The sequence below is a fragment of the Myotis lucifugus genome, unplaced genomic scaffold (assembly GCF_000147115.1).
Source record: "Myotis lucifugus unplaced genomic scaffold, Myoluc2.0 scaffold_38, whole genome shotgun sequence".
Lineage (NCBI taxonomy): Eukaryota > Metazoa > Chordata > Mammalia > Chiroptera > Vespertilionidae > Myotis > Myotis lucifugus.
The window spans coordinates 2645493-2662964 of NW_005871086.1; the positions used below are offsets into that span (position 1 = coordinate 2645493).

General features: G+C 43.5%; 1 protein-coding gene across 1 annotated transcript; it reads left to right on the top strand.

Annotated features, from left to right (window-relative positions):
* The first annotated feature begins 997 nt into the window (after window positions 1-997).
* On the top strand, window positions 998-17255 carry EMC7 (ER membrane protein complex subunit 7). The gene is made up of 5 exons (XM_006087478.2): window positions 998-1308; window positions 5456-5575; window positions 9970-10108; window positions 12738-12818; window positions 16793-17255. Exons 1-5 carry the CDS (start codon window positions 1073-1075, stop codon window positions 16943-16945), a joined length of 729 nt encoding a protein of 242 aa, XP_006087540.1. The 5' UTR covers window positions 998-1072; the 3' UTR covers window positions 16946-17255.
* The last annotated feature ends 217 nt before the right edge of the window (window positions 17256-17472 follow it).

Sequence of the window (17472 nt, forward strand, 5' to 3'; positions counted from 1 at the left end):
GAGCAGAGGGGGATAAATGGTGACGGAGACTTGACTTGGGGTGGTAGACACACAATACGGTGTACAGACAGATGATGTGTTGTGGAATTGTGCATCTGAAAACTGTATACTTTTGTTAACCAGTGTCGCCCCAATACATTCAATAAAAAGGAAAAGAAAATGAAAGGCTTGCCCATCTCTGAAATCTCCGGCTTAGCCCCAAGATCAACATTGGCAGGTTTACCCCCTCCCCACAACGTTGTTATGCTCACCAAAAAGCATTCGCGATAGGACGAATGGTGTAGTGTCAGATCAATGTCCCCCTACTCTTTCCCTTTTCACCAGAGGCAACCCTTGGTAAACAGTTTACGTATTTTTTCCAGCTATTTTCTCTGTAGAGACATTATCTCTCTTGAACACACAAACGGGGGCCTTTTCATCTCATACCTCTGGGGGAATCTCTAGAACAGTGGTTCTCAACCTTCCTAATGCCGCGACACTTTAACACAGTTCCTCATGTTGTGGTGACCCCCAATTTCATTGTTACAAATTGAACATAATTAAAGCATAATGATTAATCACAAAAACAATATGTAATTATATATGTGTTTTCCGATGGTCTTAGGCGACCCCTGTGAAAGGGTAGTTCGACACCCAAAGGGGTCGCGACCCACAGGTTGAGAACCGCTGCTCAGAAGTTCTTTTACTAAACGTTTTTTTCTGGATCTATGTCTCCCGAAGCCTTCGCCTCATTTGCAGACACTGCTGCAGATGCCCGGCCCTCTGCGTCGTACCCTCCGTTATTCCCGAGTGGTCCCAAACCTCGGTGGTTGCCACAGCAACATACATTGCACCACTGTCCCAGAGCGGGCGGTCCTTTCCCTTGACAAGTTCCTCAGCCCGCCGGCCAATCACGAGCGCGGGTACGGCCGCCTCCTCTCCGCTTCGCAAGTCGATTGGCCAAAGCTTCCGGGTTTGAGCCTGCAACTCGCGCCGAGGCCGGGCGCGCAGTGATGACGCAGCCGGCGGCGCGGTGCCTGGGAGACGGGGAGGGCTTCCGGGGCCGCGGGTCGGACCACGGAGAGCTGCTGTCATGGCGGCCACCCGGTGGGTCTTGCTCTGCGCCCTGCTGCTGCTGCCGCTGGCAGGGAGAGCCCGCAGCTCGGAGGCGCCCGGCGCTTCCGCCGAGGGGTCGGCGGGGCTTGGGGTCGGCCTAGGGGATCGCTTCAAGATTGAGGGGCGCGCGGTTGTCCCCGGAGTGAAGCCTCAGGACTGGATCTCGGCGGCCCGAGTGCTGGTGGACGGAGAGGAGCACGTCGGCTTCCTTAAGTGAGCGTCCCGAGGGCGCTGGGGGCGCTGGGATGGAAGCCGGAGGGGAGATCCCCCCGGGAGAGCGACGTGTCAGGCCCTGGCGGCGTCGCTGTCGGACGGTGAAGGGGCGGGCGCCCCAGCGGTCTGTGCCCGGAGACCTCGGGAGGAGGCGGACGCTTCCCCTCCCAGTCCCGCGGCTCAGAAACGCGGCGGCCGGCAGGTGCTGGCCCGAGGGCCGGAGCCGGGGTGGGGGTTTGGGGGGACCGGTTATCTTCATCTGCATTTGGCCCCGTCTGGGGACCACCGCTCCAGCGCCCTGGGGACAGAGGGACCATTATTTGCCGCTTGCTGAGCTCTTTCCTTTGAATCTCATCTGGCTTCCCTGGAATCTGGCCGTGTTGTTTTTTGTTTTTTTTTTTTGCATTCATTTCAGTCTTTTTGTAGCTTGATGTTGTGTAGAAAGATGCTAAGCAAGTGGGAATTATGAAAGCCCAGCGGGCTTCTAGTGATGACATCGATTGGGAGGCTGATGCTGCTTCTAAAATTAATAGGCCCCGGAGTCCCTAATGAAAGCACCCTTTTCGCCTGGAGGTGGGGTGGTTGTTCTTTTTTACACTTGAATTCATCGAGGGATTTGCAACATCGCACTTGGCATTTATGTCAGACTAGGGTTTCTCCGTGTTGCTTACACGCTTCTGTCCTCTCTAGTTTTTAGCAGAAATGGGCTTTCAACCTATCTTAGAAGACGTGTCGAATTTGTTAGCACTCTCGTTTTGCGGCAGCCTGCTTTGCGGATGTCAGGACAACAAGTGTGATGTTTTAAATTTTTCAGTCGCTGCTCGGAAAGGGAAACTGCGAACCGAAAGGAAATATCTGGGAAAGGAAGTGTTTATCTGGTGGGTTTGTGCACCACCAAGCACTATCGGAAAACCAGACCAGTTAAATGTGGACATTGAATTCTGAATTTGATTTGCAAAATATTCAGATCATTCAGATGTCTTTGAATGAGACTTTCAACTTTAGATTAATAAATAATGACAAGAAGCTTACAACCATTACTTTAATGCTATTTGTCATTAATGATCTGACTTCAGGGTGTTCTTTAGGTTTACCCTAAATAATGTTTTAATGATAAAGTTTTCATTAAGCTTTGGAAAATTAGCCTTACTTGGCCATTTGGCCTCTCTTTGATGCTATATACAATTATTTTTCAAAGCATTTATTATTTCCATTTTAAAATAACATCTAAGTAACATGTATTGAAGAAAATATAACCAGTAGAGATAACAAACCTTAATATTTCATTGTGTCTTTTCCAGCCTTTTGGAATCATATGTCCTATATTTTTAATAGTAAAATACAACATATACACTTTGTAACCTGCTTTTTTTTTGCTTAATATTTTGTGAGCAGCTCCTGATACCATTTTATGTTTTTACATCTGTGTGTAGAAAGTTTGATTAAGAATTAATATAAAGAGTTTGTCCTGGCAAACTTGTTGGAAGAGGGATAGGTAATTTGTCTTGTACCTGCTATGCATAACCAGCATGCAGTTTTGATTTCTATTTATGCTTGTTGGAGGTTATTTGGGACTTGGTTAGTAGAGATGAAAGGCGTTTGGCTTGAGGATTCCCCATGCCACTTCTCGCTTTTATCACTATGTATATAAACCATAATTTATATACATCCACTGAACCAAACTGGCTAGCGTGGTAGTTTTCAATTTTTGACAGGAAGATTATGTACTATACTTTCATTAACTTTTATTATGGACAATTACAGACATGAACTAAAATAAACAGAATGGCTTAGTGAATCCTTAGGTACCTATCACAATCTACTGTTTGTTTAATGTGTCTTCTATACTTCATTTGTTTTTTTCTAGACTATTTAAATATCCTAAAGATGATATGATTTCACTTATAAAAACATTATTTTGTATCTCTAGAAGATAAAGTCTTAAAAAAATAACAATACCATTATTGATTCAACAAAATTATTAATACCATAACTTCATCTAATAATACCTAGTCCATTTTTATGTTTTCCTACTTATCTTAAAAATGTTTTTATGGCCCTGGCTGGTGTTGCTAAATGATTAGAGTATTGGCCTGTGCACTGGAGGGTCTTGGGTTTGATTCATGGTCAAGGACATGTACCTGGGTTGCAGGTTCAATACCAGGCCCTGGTTGGGGTGAGTGTAGGAGGCAACCAGTGTGTCTCTTTCACATCTATTTGTGTCTCTCTTCCTCCTTCCCTTTCCTTCCTTCCTTCCCTCCCTCCCTCCTTCCCTCCCTTTTTCCTTTCCCCCTCCCTTCCACTCTCTCTAAAAAAATCAATGGAAAAATAATCCTAAGATGAGGATTAACAAAATAAATCTATAATAATAAAAGCGTAATATGCTAATTAGACTCGACAGCTGAACGACCTTCCGGACGTCATTCTGGACGTCCATCTACACGAAGCCACCGCTGGAGACATTACTCTGAATGTCATTAGAAGCAATCAGGCAGGCAGGTGAGCAGTTAGGGGTGATCAGGCAGGCAGGCAGAGTGGTTAGGGGTGATTAGGCAGGCAGGTGAGCGGTTAGGGGCCATGAGGCAGGCAGGTGAGTGGTTAGGAGCCAGCAGTCCTGGATTGTGAGAGGGATGTCTGACTGCCGGTTTAGGCCCGATCCCGCAGTGGGATGGGGCCTAAACTGGCAGTCGGACATCCCCCAAGGGGTCCCGGATTGCAAGAGGGTGCAGGCCGGGCTGAGGGACTCCCCCCCCCCTACTCCCCGCTCTTTAGTAAGTAAACAAACAAACAAATAAATAAATGCTTTTTTGTATTTGTTATTTCAAATTCTTTTTCCTCAGAATGCAGTTTCTCATTATCAAAACAAAAAAATTTTGATCTTTGACCATGAAATTAGCCCTTAATAGGGTGGTTTTCTAAACCCAGAAAGTTTAGAAGAAATCAGTTAGGAAAAGATAGATGGTATTTTTTGTTATTGTTGTTTGTTAATCCTCACCAGAGGATATTTCTTCCATGTTTTTGGGGTGGTTTTTTTTTTTTAGAGAGAGTGGAAGGGAGAGGAGAGACAGAGAGAAACATTGACATGAGAGAGAAACATTGTTTGGTTGCTTCCCACATATGCCCTGACCAGGGTGGGGATTGAGCCTGCAACTGAGGTATATGTGCCCTTGACTGGAATAGAACCCTCAACCCTTCAGTCCAAGGTGGATGGTTTTAACTACAAAAAAAGAAAGGAAAATAACAGAGTGCAAATTAAAATTAGAAAAAAAAGCCATTTTAATTAAGAATTTGTTGGAGAAGATTGGAACTACTAATATTGTAGTAATCTATATATATAAAAGCCTAAGCAACCTTTTGACTGTTTAATTGCTATGATGCGCACTGACCACCAGGGGGCAGATGCTCAACACAGGAGCTGTCCCCTGGTGGTCAGTGTGCACCCACAGTGGGAGCACCGCTCAACTGACTGACAGGTGCTAGATGCTGGGCTCACGGGCTCATGGGTGAGTGAGCGGGTGAGTGGGCGAGTGCAGCTGGGGCGTTGTGAGCCTTTCCCGCGGACACTCTGCCTGCACACCCCTCCCCCATCCAGACCAGACTGGGATCTGACTGGCATCGGTCCGGCATCGGGACTGATGGGCACAAGCCCACAGCCGCTTCTCGGTCATGGGCATGCCGGTATTGCCCTAGGATGGGCGCTTGGAGCGCAACGAACCTACTAAATCCTTTGGGGTATGTTGGACTGCCGGTTTCGGGCCGATCCCTGCAGGCCACGCTGAGGGACCCCACTGGTGCACAGGCCTTTAGTAATGTATATTGATAGTTTCCCTTGAATGAAGACATGGCTTCAGAACAGGAACTGTGCTTCTGTGCCTGTCATCTCTGTCCCACAGAGAGAATAGAAGTACTTTCTATGTCAGGGTTCTCTGCTACTGTGGAGTGTCTGGGGTATTTTCAGAACCATTCAGTGTAATTATGGAAGCTGAAGCATGGGGCAATTTTTGCTAATTTGGGAGTATTTTTTTTCTAATTACTCTGAATGTCATTCTTGGGGGAGTTGATTTGCGGGTTAACAAGATGATCTAAAACATTAGAAAAGAATAAGCTACTGATCAGAAATGACTAAATATGATTTTCATTTTTCCAGGACAGATGGGAGTTTTGTGGTTCATGATATACCCTCTGGATCTTATGTAGTGGAAGTTATATCTCCTGCTTACAGGTTTGATCCCATTCGAGTGGATATTACTTCAAAAGGAAAAATGAGGTGAGAGCAACTGATTTAATTTCTACCAAAGTGTGGGCTACAGTATTACTTAAAACATCATTACATTGTTTTAATCTGAGGATTGATAATATTGTAAAGTTGAACTTCCTTCTGCTCTGATTTAAAAGTTATTTTAAATGTCCTAATGTGATTATATAGAGAAGAGATAAGATTACTTACTATAAAACAAAAGCACTGTGAAAGTTGTAAATGAAACGTGATTAAAGTTGGAAATAATTTAATTTTTCTAAGCTGGAAATATTATTAATCACCTGTTTTTCTTTTTTCTTTTTTTGGAAAATAATATATAAATTTATTAATAAATAAACAGTAACAAAAGGATATTAATCACCTGTTTTTCATTGGGATTTTTTTTTGAGAGAGTAAATCTTTTATTTATTATTATTATTATTATTATTTATTTATTTCAGAGAGGAAGGGAGAGGGAGAGATAGAAACATCAATGATGAGAGAGAATCATTGATTGGCTGCCTCCCACATGCCCCCCACTGGGGATCGAGCCCCTTGGGCATGTGCCCTTGACCGGAATCGAACTCGGGACCCTTCAGTCCATCGGCCGATGCTCTATCCACTGAGCCAAACTGGCCAGGGCCATTGGGATATTTTGATAATATCTTAGTACCTATTTGATAGTGTGTTGACCTAGACATTTCTGTTTTCTTTTTTGGAATATTTAATGTGCAATGGAAATTTAGTATTTTTTGGGGAAAATAATAGATTACATTGTAGAGTTTATTTTGAAGTGAGATCATGAGAAGAAAAAAGCACAGCATTAGAGACTGGCAGACTAGGAAAAATTTCAGAATTTGAGGTGAAAAGAATGTTGGATTAATTCAGGCTGTGAATATGGAATACCACAAATACATTTGCAGTTGAAATCAATTGTGTAGATATCACATTCAGCCTTCTGTTATAACCTCCAATATATTTATTTGTTTTATAATTGTATTCTTTTTGTCTAATCTCACCAGGAAGTATATGAAGCAATTTTATATATTTAATTTTTTTCTAGCCTTATTGAGGTACTAGAGGCCCGGTGCACAAAAATTTGTGCACTCGGAGGGGGTCGCTCAGCCCAGCCTGCGCCCATTTGCAGTCCAGGACCCCTTGGGGGATGTCCACCTGTCGACTTAGGCCCACTTCCTGGGGTATCAGGCCTAAGCTTGCAGGCAGACATCCTTCTGGCAGCCAGGGAACCCTCAGGGGATGTCCGACTAAAGGCTTAGGCCCCCAAGGGAGCTGTGATGAGGAAGCTGGGGTGACAGAGAAGCCACGCTGTCCCGCCCTGCTGCCCTGGGTCGGGTTGCACACGAGATGCCCGGGCGGGCTGGCGGATCGCTGCTGCCCCGCCAGGCCGCCCCTGTTTGGGTCGCACACGGGACGCCCGGACGGTGGCCAGGCGGGCCGGCCGATCGCTGCTGCTGCTCCCGGCCACCCCGGGTCGGGTCGCACACGGGATGCCCAGATGGCGACTGGGCGGGCTGGCCGATTGCTGCTGCACCGCCTGACTGCTCCGGGTCGGGTCGCACACGGGACGCCCGCCACCCCAGGTCGCAGATAGCAGGCCCAGATGGCGGCAGGGCAGGCAAGATGGTGCTGTCCTGCCCCACCGCCCCAGGTGGCAAATAGCAGGCCCAGATGGCGACGGGGCAGGTGGGATGGCGCTGACCCGCCCTGCTGCAGTATACAAATTAGCCGCCATCTTTGTTGGTGGTTAATTTGCATATCACGCTGATTAGTCAATGGGAGGCATAGCGAAGGTACAGTCAATTACCATTTTGTCTATTATTAGATAGGATAATTAACAAATATGAAACAGTTTTAAATGGTAATATCTCTTCTTTGAGCTACCACAAAATTATTGCCTGTTGCTGTAATAAAGCACGAGTCATGCAATGGAAAAAATAATTTGGGGGTTAAGGGAGCTACATTTTCTTGCTGACCCTTTCAGTATGTGCCAAGCCTATTCAGGTTGATTTGTAGCTACCCCAAATTGAGATGACAGAGGTATGTTCACTTAGTACCATAATATTTACAGTTGGGTTAGTGTTTACTTTTAAAATGTTTTTCTTCTTTTTTTGCTTTCTTTTAATTGAAAGTTTTAAAAGTATGATATGTAAATATGCTATAATTCAAATAGAGTAATACACAGAGCTCTCTTATCCTTTATATCAGCTGCGTATTAGACCACGAGTCGACTTGCTATCATTTTCATAACCAGCTCCTACTGATAGACATGTAGGATTTTATTTCTCTCTCTTAGCATGTATAGTGAACAGGGACAGTTATTCTGTAGTATTTTAAGTTCTTAATGTTATCACGAAACCAATATTAAGATGTCACTAAAAATACATTCTTTTTTTAAAAAATATTTTTTTATTGATTTCAGAGAGGAAGGGAGATAGAGAGAGAAACATCAATGATGAGAATGAATCATTGATTGTCTGCCTCCTGCACACCCCCCACCGGGGACCGAGCCCGAAACCCGGCATGTGCCCTTGACCAGCATTGAACCCAGGACCACTTAGTCCGCAGGCCAGTGCTCTATCCACTGAGCCAAACCATCTAGGGCTAAAAATACATTCTTTAGAAACAAATTACTTTCTTCTCTTTTTGAAGTTCAGTTTTTATCTTAGATTATTCCACTTTGTCCAAATTCTAATCATATTTCTTGCTGTTAGCTATTTAGAGCAAATGTGAAGCTTGAATTGAAGCTAATACCTTGCAAATATATTCATAAATAATCTGATGAAATAAATGATAAATGGATTGCTTTAAAGTACATGAACCTTGTTAGGTATCAACTTTCTCATGCTTTTTAGGGACATAAAGATCTTTTTTTTTTTTTTTAATATATTTTATTGATTTTTTACAGAGAGGAAGGGAGAGGGATAGAGAGTTAGAAACATCAATGGTAGAGAAACATTGATCAGCTGCCTCCTGCACACTCCCCACTGGGGATGTGCCCGCAACCAAGGTACATGCCCCTGACCGGAATCGAACCTGGGACCCTTCAGTCCGCAGGCTGATGCTCCATCCACTGAGCCAAACCAGCTAGGGCCATAAAGATCTTTTTTAAAATGTACAGGTAAAATTCTAGTATGTAAATCTAAATCTTAAAGGACTTTTCATGACTTTTTTATACATTTTGAATTGCAAGCTTGGAGATGGGGGGATATGTAGATTACAGTATATATTATATACAGGTTAGAAAACTTTTTCCCCCCACTTATATGTGGAATCTAATGAACAAAATAAACTGACAAACAAAATAGATCCAGAGATATGAAAGCATGCAACAGACTGAGGACTCCCTGAGAGGAAGGAGGAGAGAAGAGATCAACCAAAGAAACTATATGCACGCATATGTAACCCATGGACACAGACAGCAGTGGGATGAAGGCCTTGGGAGGGGACGGGAGTGGAGATGTCCCTCCTGTTGCCCATTGCCCCCCTCCACCCTTAAAAAACTTTTTAAATTGCTAACATTGAATACTGGAGGGAATGAGAATTGTTAAAAGGGGATACTTGCCTGTTAAAAACTAAATTATTTTTATTCTTTTTACTCTGTTTGAATTTTTAATTTGTAGTCTAAGCAAATAGAAATATTTTTCTAAATATGGAAGTCAAATAAATTTATTTGCTTTTTTACCTTGGAAAAAGAGTACTTCATGCTTTAGCATTTAAGGTCTGGTTGCAGCAGTGGGACTCATATTCTCAGATCCATTCCTGATGAGTGGATGCCTGAAGCATAGATAAAAAGGAAACAAGGACCTTATCAAGTGGGATTCATATAAGAGCCTAATATTCTTGCCCTGGCTAGTGTGGCTCAATTGATTGAGCATTGTCCCATACACCAAAAGGTCGCTGGTTCAATTCCTGGTCAGGGCGCATACCCAGGTTTTGGGTTCAATAGCCAATTAGTGTTTCTCTCTCTCCTTTCTCCCTCTCCCTCACCCTTTTCTCTCTCAAATCAATAAAAAATATATTTTTTAAAAAAGATCCTAATATTCTTGACCAATGTTTTATAAGCATACTTGGTAAGTTACTTTAAAGTATTTTGGGACTTCCACTTCTGACATTTTGGCAGAATGTAAAACCTTAGAATTCTGGATAAAATATGTATAGCTATTTCTTTTAAATGTGTAGCTTGATTCCAAGTCTTGTGTTTTTTTCTCTACGTTTTGCTAAATATTTTACACATATAGCTAAAGCTACTTTGATCAGACTTTCAAGTCAAAAGTTTAGATATCTAAGTATTTGGGAAAAGCTAAAGGTAATTATAAGTCATTACTTAAATATTATAGGCAGTTCTTTTAACTAGTAATGTTTTTAGAAGAATTACTGATTTCTTTTTCATGTTGTTTTATCAGAGCAAGATATGTGAATTATATTAAAACATCAGAAGTGGTCAGACTGCCCTATCCTCTTCAAATGAAATCTTCAGGCCCACCTTCTTACTTTATTAAAAGGGAATCATGGGGCTGGACAGACTTTCTGATGAACCCAATGGTATGTATCAGGTTATAACAAAGTATCTTTACTAATCTCTAATTTGCTTCTAGGCAGTTGAAAACTTTTAACCCCTATGAGATAGAAAGCTGACATCAGATTGTTGGATGAAGTGTAATTAGTGGATTTCAGGAAAACAGTGTCTTGGGAATATATAATGAGAATTGCATGGTAGATATGACATTGAAATTCCTGGTCAGGGCACATACCCAGGTTGTGGGTTCAATCCCCTGTCTGGACGCGCTTGTGGGAGGTAACCAGTATATTTCTCATTCTCTCATTCTCTCTCTCTCTCTCTCTCTCTCTCTCTCTCTCCCTCCCTCCCTCTCCCTCCCTCCCTCCCTCCTTCCCTCCCTCCTCTTCTTCTCTTGCTCAAATCAATAGAAAAAAAATTAAGAAAAAAACACTAATAGAGTACATTCTTTAGAGATAAATTGACTTTTTTTGCTGCTTTTGAAAGTTGAGTTATTGTTAGAATTGTCTAAGTTTTGATCGTTCTTTGCTGATAGCTATTTAGATTACAAATAGGAATGTTTGGGGCTTTACATCATCTAGAGAGGAATAAATTAGTACCTGGAATTTCCTATCAGGGATAAAGAAACAGAAGGATAGAGTAGATAGGAGAAATCAGCAATGAGACTTCATGTTCCCCTCCCTCCCTCCCTCCCTCCCTTCCTTCCTTCCTTCCTTCCTTCCTTCCTTCCTTCCTTCCTTCCTTCCTTCCTTCCTTCCTTCCTTCCTTCTTTTTTTTTTTATTGATTTGAGAGAGAGACAGACATTGATCTGTTGTTCCACTCATTGATGTTTTCATTGGTTGATTCTAGTATGGGGACCTGACTGGGGACCGAACCCACAACCTTGGTGTATTGGGACAATGCTCCAACTGAGCTACCCGGCCAGGGCTATATTCTGATTTCTGAAATTCATGGAAGCATATCCAAAGCTATAAGCTTCTAGGACATCTTTTGAATTGATTTGCTAAAGTAGTTGCCTAGAAATATATTGCTCTAGAGCAGGGGTGGGCAAACTTTTTGACTCGAGGGCCACAATGGGTTCTTAAACTGGACTGGAGGGCCGGAACAAAAGCATGGATGGAGTGTTTGTGTGAACTAATATAAATTCAAAGTAAACATCATTACATAAAAGGGTACGGCCTTTTTTTTTTTTAGTTTTATTCATTTCAAATGGGCCGGATCCGGCCCGCGGGCCGTAGTTTGCCCACGGCTGCTCTAGAGGATGTACATTAATGAGAGGTACATTATAGTTTTTTCTCCAAGAACCACAAAGTCATCTGGAAAGAGCAGCCCAGGTGGCTATCAGGATCACCAGTCCCAGTGCCTGACTACAGATTGAAGAGAGTGAACAGATAGTTCTGTTTGCAAACTATTTGTGTTAACTAAAGCTATAAACTACAAAATGGTAGATGGCACAGTGCCTGACTACAGATTGAAGAGAGTGAACAGATAGTTCTGTTTGCAAACTTATATTCTACAACAGTCAGATGTTGAAGACTACCTTGCTATCAACAGAACTGGTTCAGGAGAATTGAGTTGGTTGCTACTAGTTTTATTCTATACTAGGGGCCCAGTGCCTGAATTCGTGCACCTTGCAACGAACTGTGGGCCGCGAGGCTGTGGTGGGCACAGGGGTGGGTTTTGGCCCATCCTCCACGCCCCCCGTCCAGCCCCTCCCGCCATGGCCCCCAGTCCCCTGTCTGCTGGCAGCCCCGCTCCCACTGCCACCACTCCCATACGCTGACGGCACTGGCGCTGTCAGTGGTTGTGAGTGGTGGCTGCTGCCCCAATCGCCCCTCAGGAGCAGGGGATGGTGGAGAAGCCCTGAGGGGCATTTGGGACCGGCAGCCGCTGCTCTCACTTCTGATGGTGCCAAGTGATCGGGGCTGGTGCCGGGCGCCGGCAGCAGATGTGACCAGTGGCACCGGCAGCAGGTGCAAGTGAGGCTGGCGCCACCAGCACGTGCAAGCACCTGGCGGGATCGTAGCATGCGGGAGCAAAGAATTTTCAGTAAACACCAGAGGCTTGCCCCAATGACAGCAACTGGCACTCCGCCGTGGTCTGGCGCTCCCGCTCACCTGCTCCACCGTGGCCGATGCCCACCATGTCCAGCATGCGCCCCCTGGTGGTCAGTGCATGTCATAGTGACCAGTTGTTCGCTTGTTCTGCTGTTTGGTCTGTTTGCATATTAGGGTTTTATATATATATATAGATACAACATTTAAATCTTTAATTTTATCATTGATTAGGTGCAGATTTTGTTCTGTTAAGACAGCGGTTCTCAACCTGTGGGTCGCGACCCCTTTGGGTCTTAGACCATTGCTAAGACCATCGGAAAACACATATATAATTACATATTGTTTTTGTGATTAATCACTATGCTTTAATTATGTTCAGTTTGTAACAATGAAAATACATCCTGCATATCAGATATTTACATTATGATTCATAACAGTAGCAAAGTTACACTTATGAAGTAGCAACGAAAATAATTTTATGGTTGGTGGTTACCACAACATGAGGAACTGTATTAAAGGGTCACGGCATTAGGAAGGTTGAGAACCACTGTGTTAAGTGGAAAGAAATGTTTTCTGATTTTTTTTTTCCCCTCACAGGTTATGATGATGGTTCTTCCATTGTTGATATTTGTACTTCTGCCCAAAGTGGTCAACACAAGTGATCCTGACATGAGACGGGTAAGATGATTGCCTAGCTGTGGGTTTTTGAACCATATTCTGATGCCTGGTCCATCTGTTGTGGCTGGATGGCTTGGATCTTTCAGCTTTATCCTAATTCGCAAGCCAAATTCATCTAGAGATTGTGCTAATACAGTATTATGTTCCTGGCATTTAGATAGTCATTACCATTGCACCAGATAAATTCAGTTGTTTATGCTTAATAAAGGCTGGTGTCTCTTCATATAGCTCAAACATTCTACTTAGTATTAGACTCTGTGCCTCACATGTTACAGAGTTGAAATATGTTATAATCCTGGTACACCTAACCCAAACATTTTACAAAATGATAACTTCCTATGTTCTATTTTTACTTTACAAAACTCTTTAGAATACACATTTAGTTTATGTGTTCAGACACATGAAAGAAACTTGAATAGACCAAAGGAGAAAAATAGAAAAGTGGCTTTTAGACCTTGTGTCACAAAACTGGACTGGGGAGAGGAGTTGCCAAGTAGGATGCTTCAAGTTTAGTGCCACAGCTTTGTCTCTTTTAAATTGGCTTCCATATAAAATCTTCAGTTTTTTAAAAATCATTGTCCATTCTTCCACTTAAAACAATCAATAAATATCTTCTTAGTTCCAAGTTTTCCCATTATAATTAATGTATTAATATGTTGACATCTTATTCATTGCTGAAAAACATTTACTAATCAATTCTAGGTTCTTGGTACTGGAGAATATGCAAATGAATTATTATGTCACCCCTGTCATCAATAAGTTCATAATCCAGTTAAATGTAGTATAGGAAATAGAATGGATTTGTAAAAAATTCTTCTTGCTAAGATAAACATAAAATAAATAAAAATGTTTGCTGAAATAAGTTCTGTAGAAAGTGAGGCATTTTATTCCAAGCTGGAATGACAGAAAAAGCTTCGTGGAAAAAGGAAGCTTTATAATATTTTATTGCTAAATTTTGGCATCTCTGCTTCAGTGTTGGCCAGAAAGTGTACATCCTATACAATCCTTGTATCTATTAAGCCAGTTAACTCTCTGTGGCATCAACAGAGGCAGCATTAGAAGTCACATGGATTAAAAATTCATTTAATGCAAAGTACTTTGCACATGGTGAGCAATATAAAAAGTTGTTCATTCAAGAGCTTCAGGTGTGCTCCTTCTCCCAGGAGCATGCCTGTGCCTTTCCCTTCACCCTCTTCTCTCTCTCTAAGGGTCCCCATGAGACTTGCAACCAGGGGAGCAATGGTCAGTGGCAGCTCATGCTGGGCTAATCCCCTGAACCTGCCTCCAAGGCCCCCTTTTTTCTGACTTCTCAGTGGGCCAAAGCAGCCCTGCCTAGGCTCTCCTGTTGCTTCTTCTGTCCTAAGCTATTGCTTGTTTCACTGTCCCAGCTTTAATAAACGTAACCTCAGAATAAAAACAAAAAGAGCTTCAGAATTGAATGGATTAAAAAATAGAGTTGAGCCCTAGCTGGTTTGGCTCAGTGGATTGAACATCGGCCTGTGGACTGAAGGGTCCCAGGTTCGATTCCGGTCAAGGGCACTTGCCCAGGTTGTGGGTTCAATCCCCAATGTGGGGTGTGCAGGAGGCAGCCAATCAGTGATTCTCTCTCATCATTGATGTTTCATCTCTTTCCCACTCCCTTCCTCTTTGAAAACAATAAAAACATATTTCTGAAAAATAGAGTTGATATATTTTTGCAGGGACTCAAGACTTATTATCATATACATTTAATTCTTGATTATTAGGACACATTAACATATTTGATTTATATTTATAATGTTTCTTTTCCTGACCTTATTTGTAAAAGCACTTTCTCCTTGAAAACCTATGTATATAAATTCTTCCTTTGGGGAGAAAGTCCAAGCTAATACCCAAAAGGTATTAAATTTTAAGTGATAGATAATATAATATTTGCTATTTTTTTCATGTCTGAACTAATACAGTATTAAGTTCACTTTTGGAATGTCACATAAAATTCAAATGAAGCAGACATTATATTAATATTGCGAAAGTGGAACAGTACTTTGTGGGTTTTGGCTTAGTAAAGGGGAAGACAAACCTCAAAATAAAAGTGTCAGACCCTTATCCTGTCCTGCCAGTAACTTGTTTGTAGCATTTGTGTTGCTTGCTTTGGATGTTATAGTTGAGGTCACCCAGGTCATATGGCATAAATCTATTACTAAGGACCTTAGGAATCAAGTCTTAGAAATACTGCTGTTCTCTTCCAAATTATGCTGATACCTTGATAGATAATTAAAGATTGATGTTCTGGTTATATGTATCTAAAGAAAGCATGAGTTTAAAAAACACTTGTCAAAACCATAAGAAAGCATTGTAGCCGAAACCGGTTTGGCTCAGTGGATAGAGCATCGACCTGCGGACTGAAAGGTCCCAGGTTCGATTCCGGTCAAGGGCATGTACCTGGGTTGCGGGCACATCCCCAGTGGGAGATGTGCAGGAGGCAGCTGGTCGATGTTTCTCTCTCATCGATGTTTCTAACTCTCTATCTCTCTCCCTTCCTCTCTGTGGAAAATCAATAAAAATATATTAAAAAAAAAAAAAAAAGAAAGCATTGTAATCAGAAAACAAATAAGGTGGCAGGAATATGATTACATATGTCCATTATCAGAGGAAATGCCTTTTATAAAAACACTAGGGGCCCAATGCATGAATTAGTGCACCTTGAAAGGAACTGTGGGCTGCGAGGCTGCGGTGGGCAGAGGGGCGGATCTTGGCCCATCCTCTGCGCCTCCTCCCAGCCCCTCCCACTGTGGCCCTGGTCCCCTGTCTGCCAGCAGCCCTGCTCCTGCCGCCACCACTCCCATGCGCTGATGGTGCCAGCTCTGCTCACACCCACTGATGGCGCAGAGCGATTGGGGCTGGCGCTGCTAGCGGGTGCAAGCGGTGGCTGCTGACCCTATCGCCCCTAAGGAGCAGGGGGAAATGGAGAAGTCCTCAGGGGCAATCGGGGCTGGCAGCTGCTGCTTGCACCTCCTGATGGCGCCAAGGGATTGGGACCGGCGCCCAGTGCTGGCAGCGGGTGCGAGCGGGGCCATCATCGGCAGTGGGTGCAAGAGGCGCTGCCGGCCCTGATCGCCCCTCAGGAGCAGGGGAAGGTGGAGAAGCCCTGAGGGGCGATCGGGGCCAGCAGCCGCCACTCGCACCCGCTCATGACGCCGAGTGATCAGGACTGGTGCCAGGTGCCAGCAGTGGGTGTGAGCGCCGGGTTGGACCGCCGCGTGCAGGAGCAAAGAAATTTCAGTAACCACCAGAGTCTCGCCCCCAATGACAGCGACCGGCGCCCCACCTTGGTCTCGCGCCCCCTCTCACCTGCTCGACTATCCTGCCACGGCTGATGCCTGCCATGTTACGTGCTCTGCCACTTGCTGCCAACGCCTGCCATGTTCCGTGCGTGCCCCCTGGTGGTCCGCGCATGTCATAGCGACTGGTTGTTCGGTTGTTTGATTGTTCTGCCATTTGGTCTATTTACATATTAGCCTTTTATTATATAGGAAGGATAAGCTGAGTCAGACCCTAGGCAAGCATTTATTGGACATTTACTAAGGATCAAAATGCATCTATAATAATAAAAGGGTAATATGCTAATTAGACTGGATGTCATTGCAGACGAAGCCAGTGCCAGAGTGAAGTCGCCTGGGTCCCAGGTGCCTGCCAGCAGCTGGAGGGAAGCTGCCTGGGTCCCAGGTGCCTGATGGAAGCCGGTGCCAGCATCTGGGGGGAAGGAAGGCCTACTCTTGCACGGATTTTCGTGCATCGGGCCTCTAGCAGTGGTATAAAGGAGGCACGAAACATGGTTTCTGAAGTGCTTTTGGATATGACAGTGCATCATTGCTTAGAACCAGTGCCTTTCACTTGTTCTACTCCTCTCCTTCTTCCTTCATGGAAGTGTCAGTTGTTCAGTGACCCCAGGGATCTCTGTGCCTTTCATGCCATTATGCTTTCTCTTCCTGCAGGAGATGGAGCAGTCGATGAATATGCTGAATTCCAACCATGAACTGCCTGATGTTTCTGAGTTCATGACAAGACTCTTCTCTTCAAAATCATCTGGCAAGTCTAGCAGCAGCAGCAGTAAAACAGGCAAAAGTGGGGCTGGTAAAAGGAGGTAGTTGGGCAGTCCAGAGCTGGCATTTGCACAAACACGGCAACACTGGGTGGCATTCAAGTCTTGAGGGAAAACCATGTGAAGCAACTACTGTAAACTTGAGTCATCCTTAAAGTTGATCTCCTATAACTGTTGTGTGTGATAACTCTTCAGTACATGTTTTGAACTTGGTACACAAGAAAACCCAGCTTTTATCCTTGTGTGAGGTCAATGTTGATGTCACTGAATTAATTACAGTGCCCTATAGTAAATGACATTAATAAATTATATGAAGTACTATACATTATGTATATTAAAATGTCTTAACCCAGAGATAAAATTATCTTGTCATTTTTTCCACTTAATGTTTCTTTTATTCCTGAAAGTTTTCTTCTGTCTTTCCTTATCTGAGGCTTGAAGTTGATCCTTCCTGTTTAAAAAGAAGTTGTTGGAAAAAAAAAAAAAGAAGTGGTTGATATTTTTAGAACAGCGTACACCATGTTCTTTTAGCCAGATCCTTCAAAATTCTCAGCTCTGTCCTGCCATTTAGCA

Bases quoted from the DNA above. Each gene is read 5' to 3' on its own strand.
- EMC7 (XM_006087478.2), top strand. From the start codon at position 1,073: ATGGCGGCCACCCGGTGGGTCTTGCTCTGCGCCCTGCTGCTGCTGCCG. The intron at 10,109-12,737 runs GTATGTATCAGG...TTCCCCTCACAG, and splicing joins ACTTTCTGATGAACCCAATG to GTTATGATGATGGTTCTTCC. The intron at 12,819-16,792 runs GTAAGATGATTG...CTCTTCCTGCAG, and splicing joins GTGATCCTGACATGAGACGG to GAGATGGAGCAGTCGATGAA.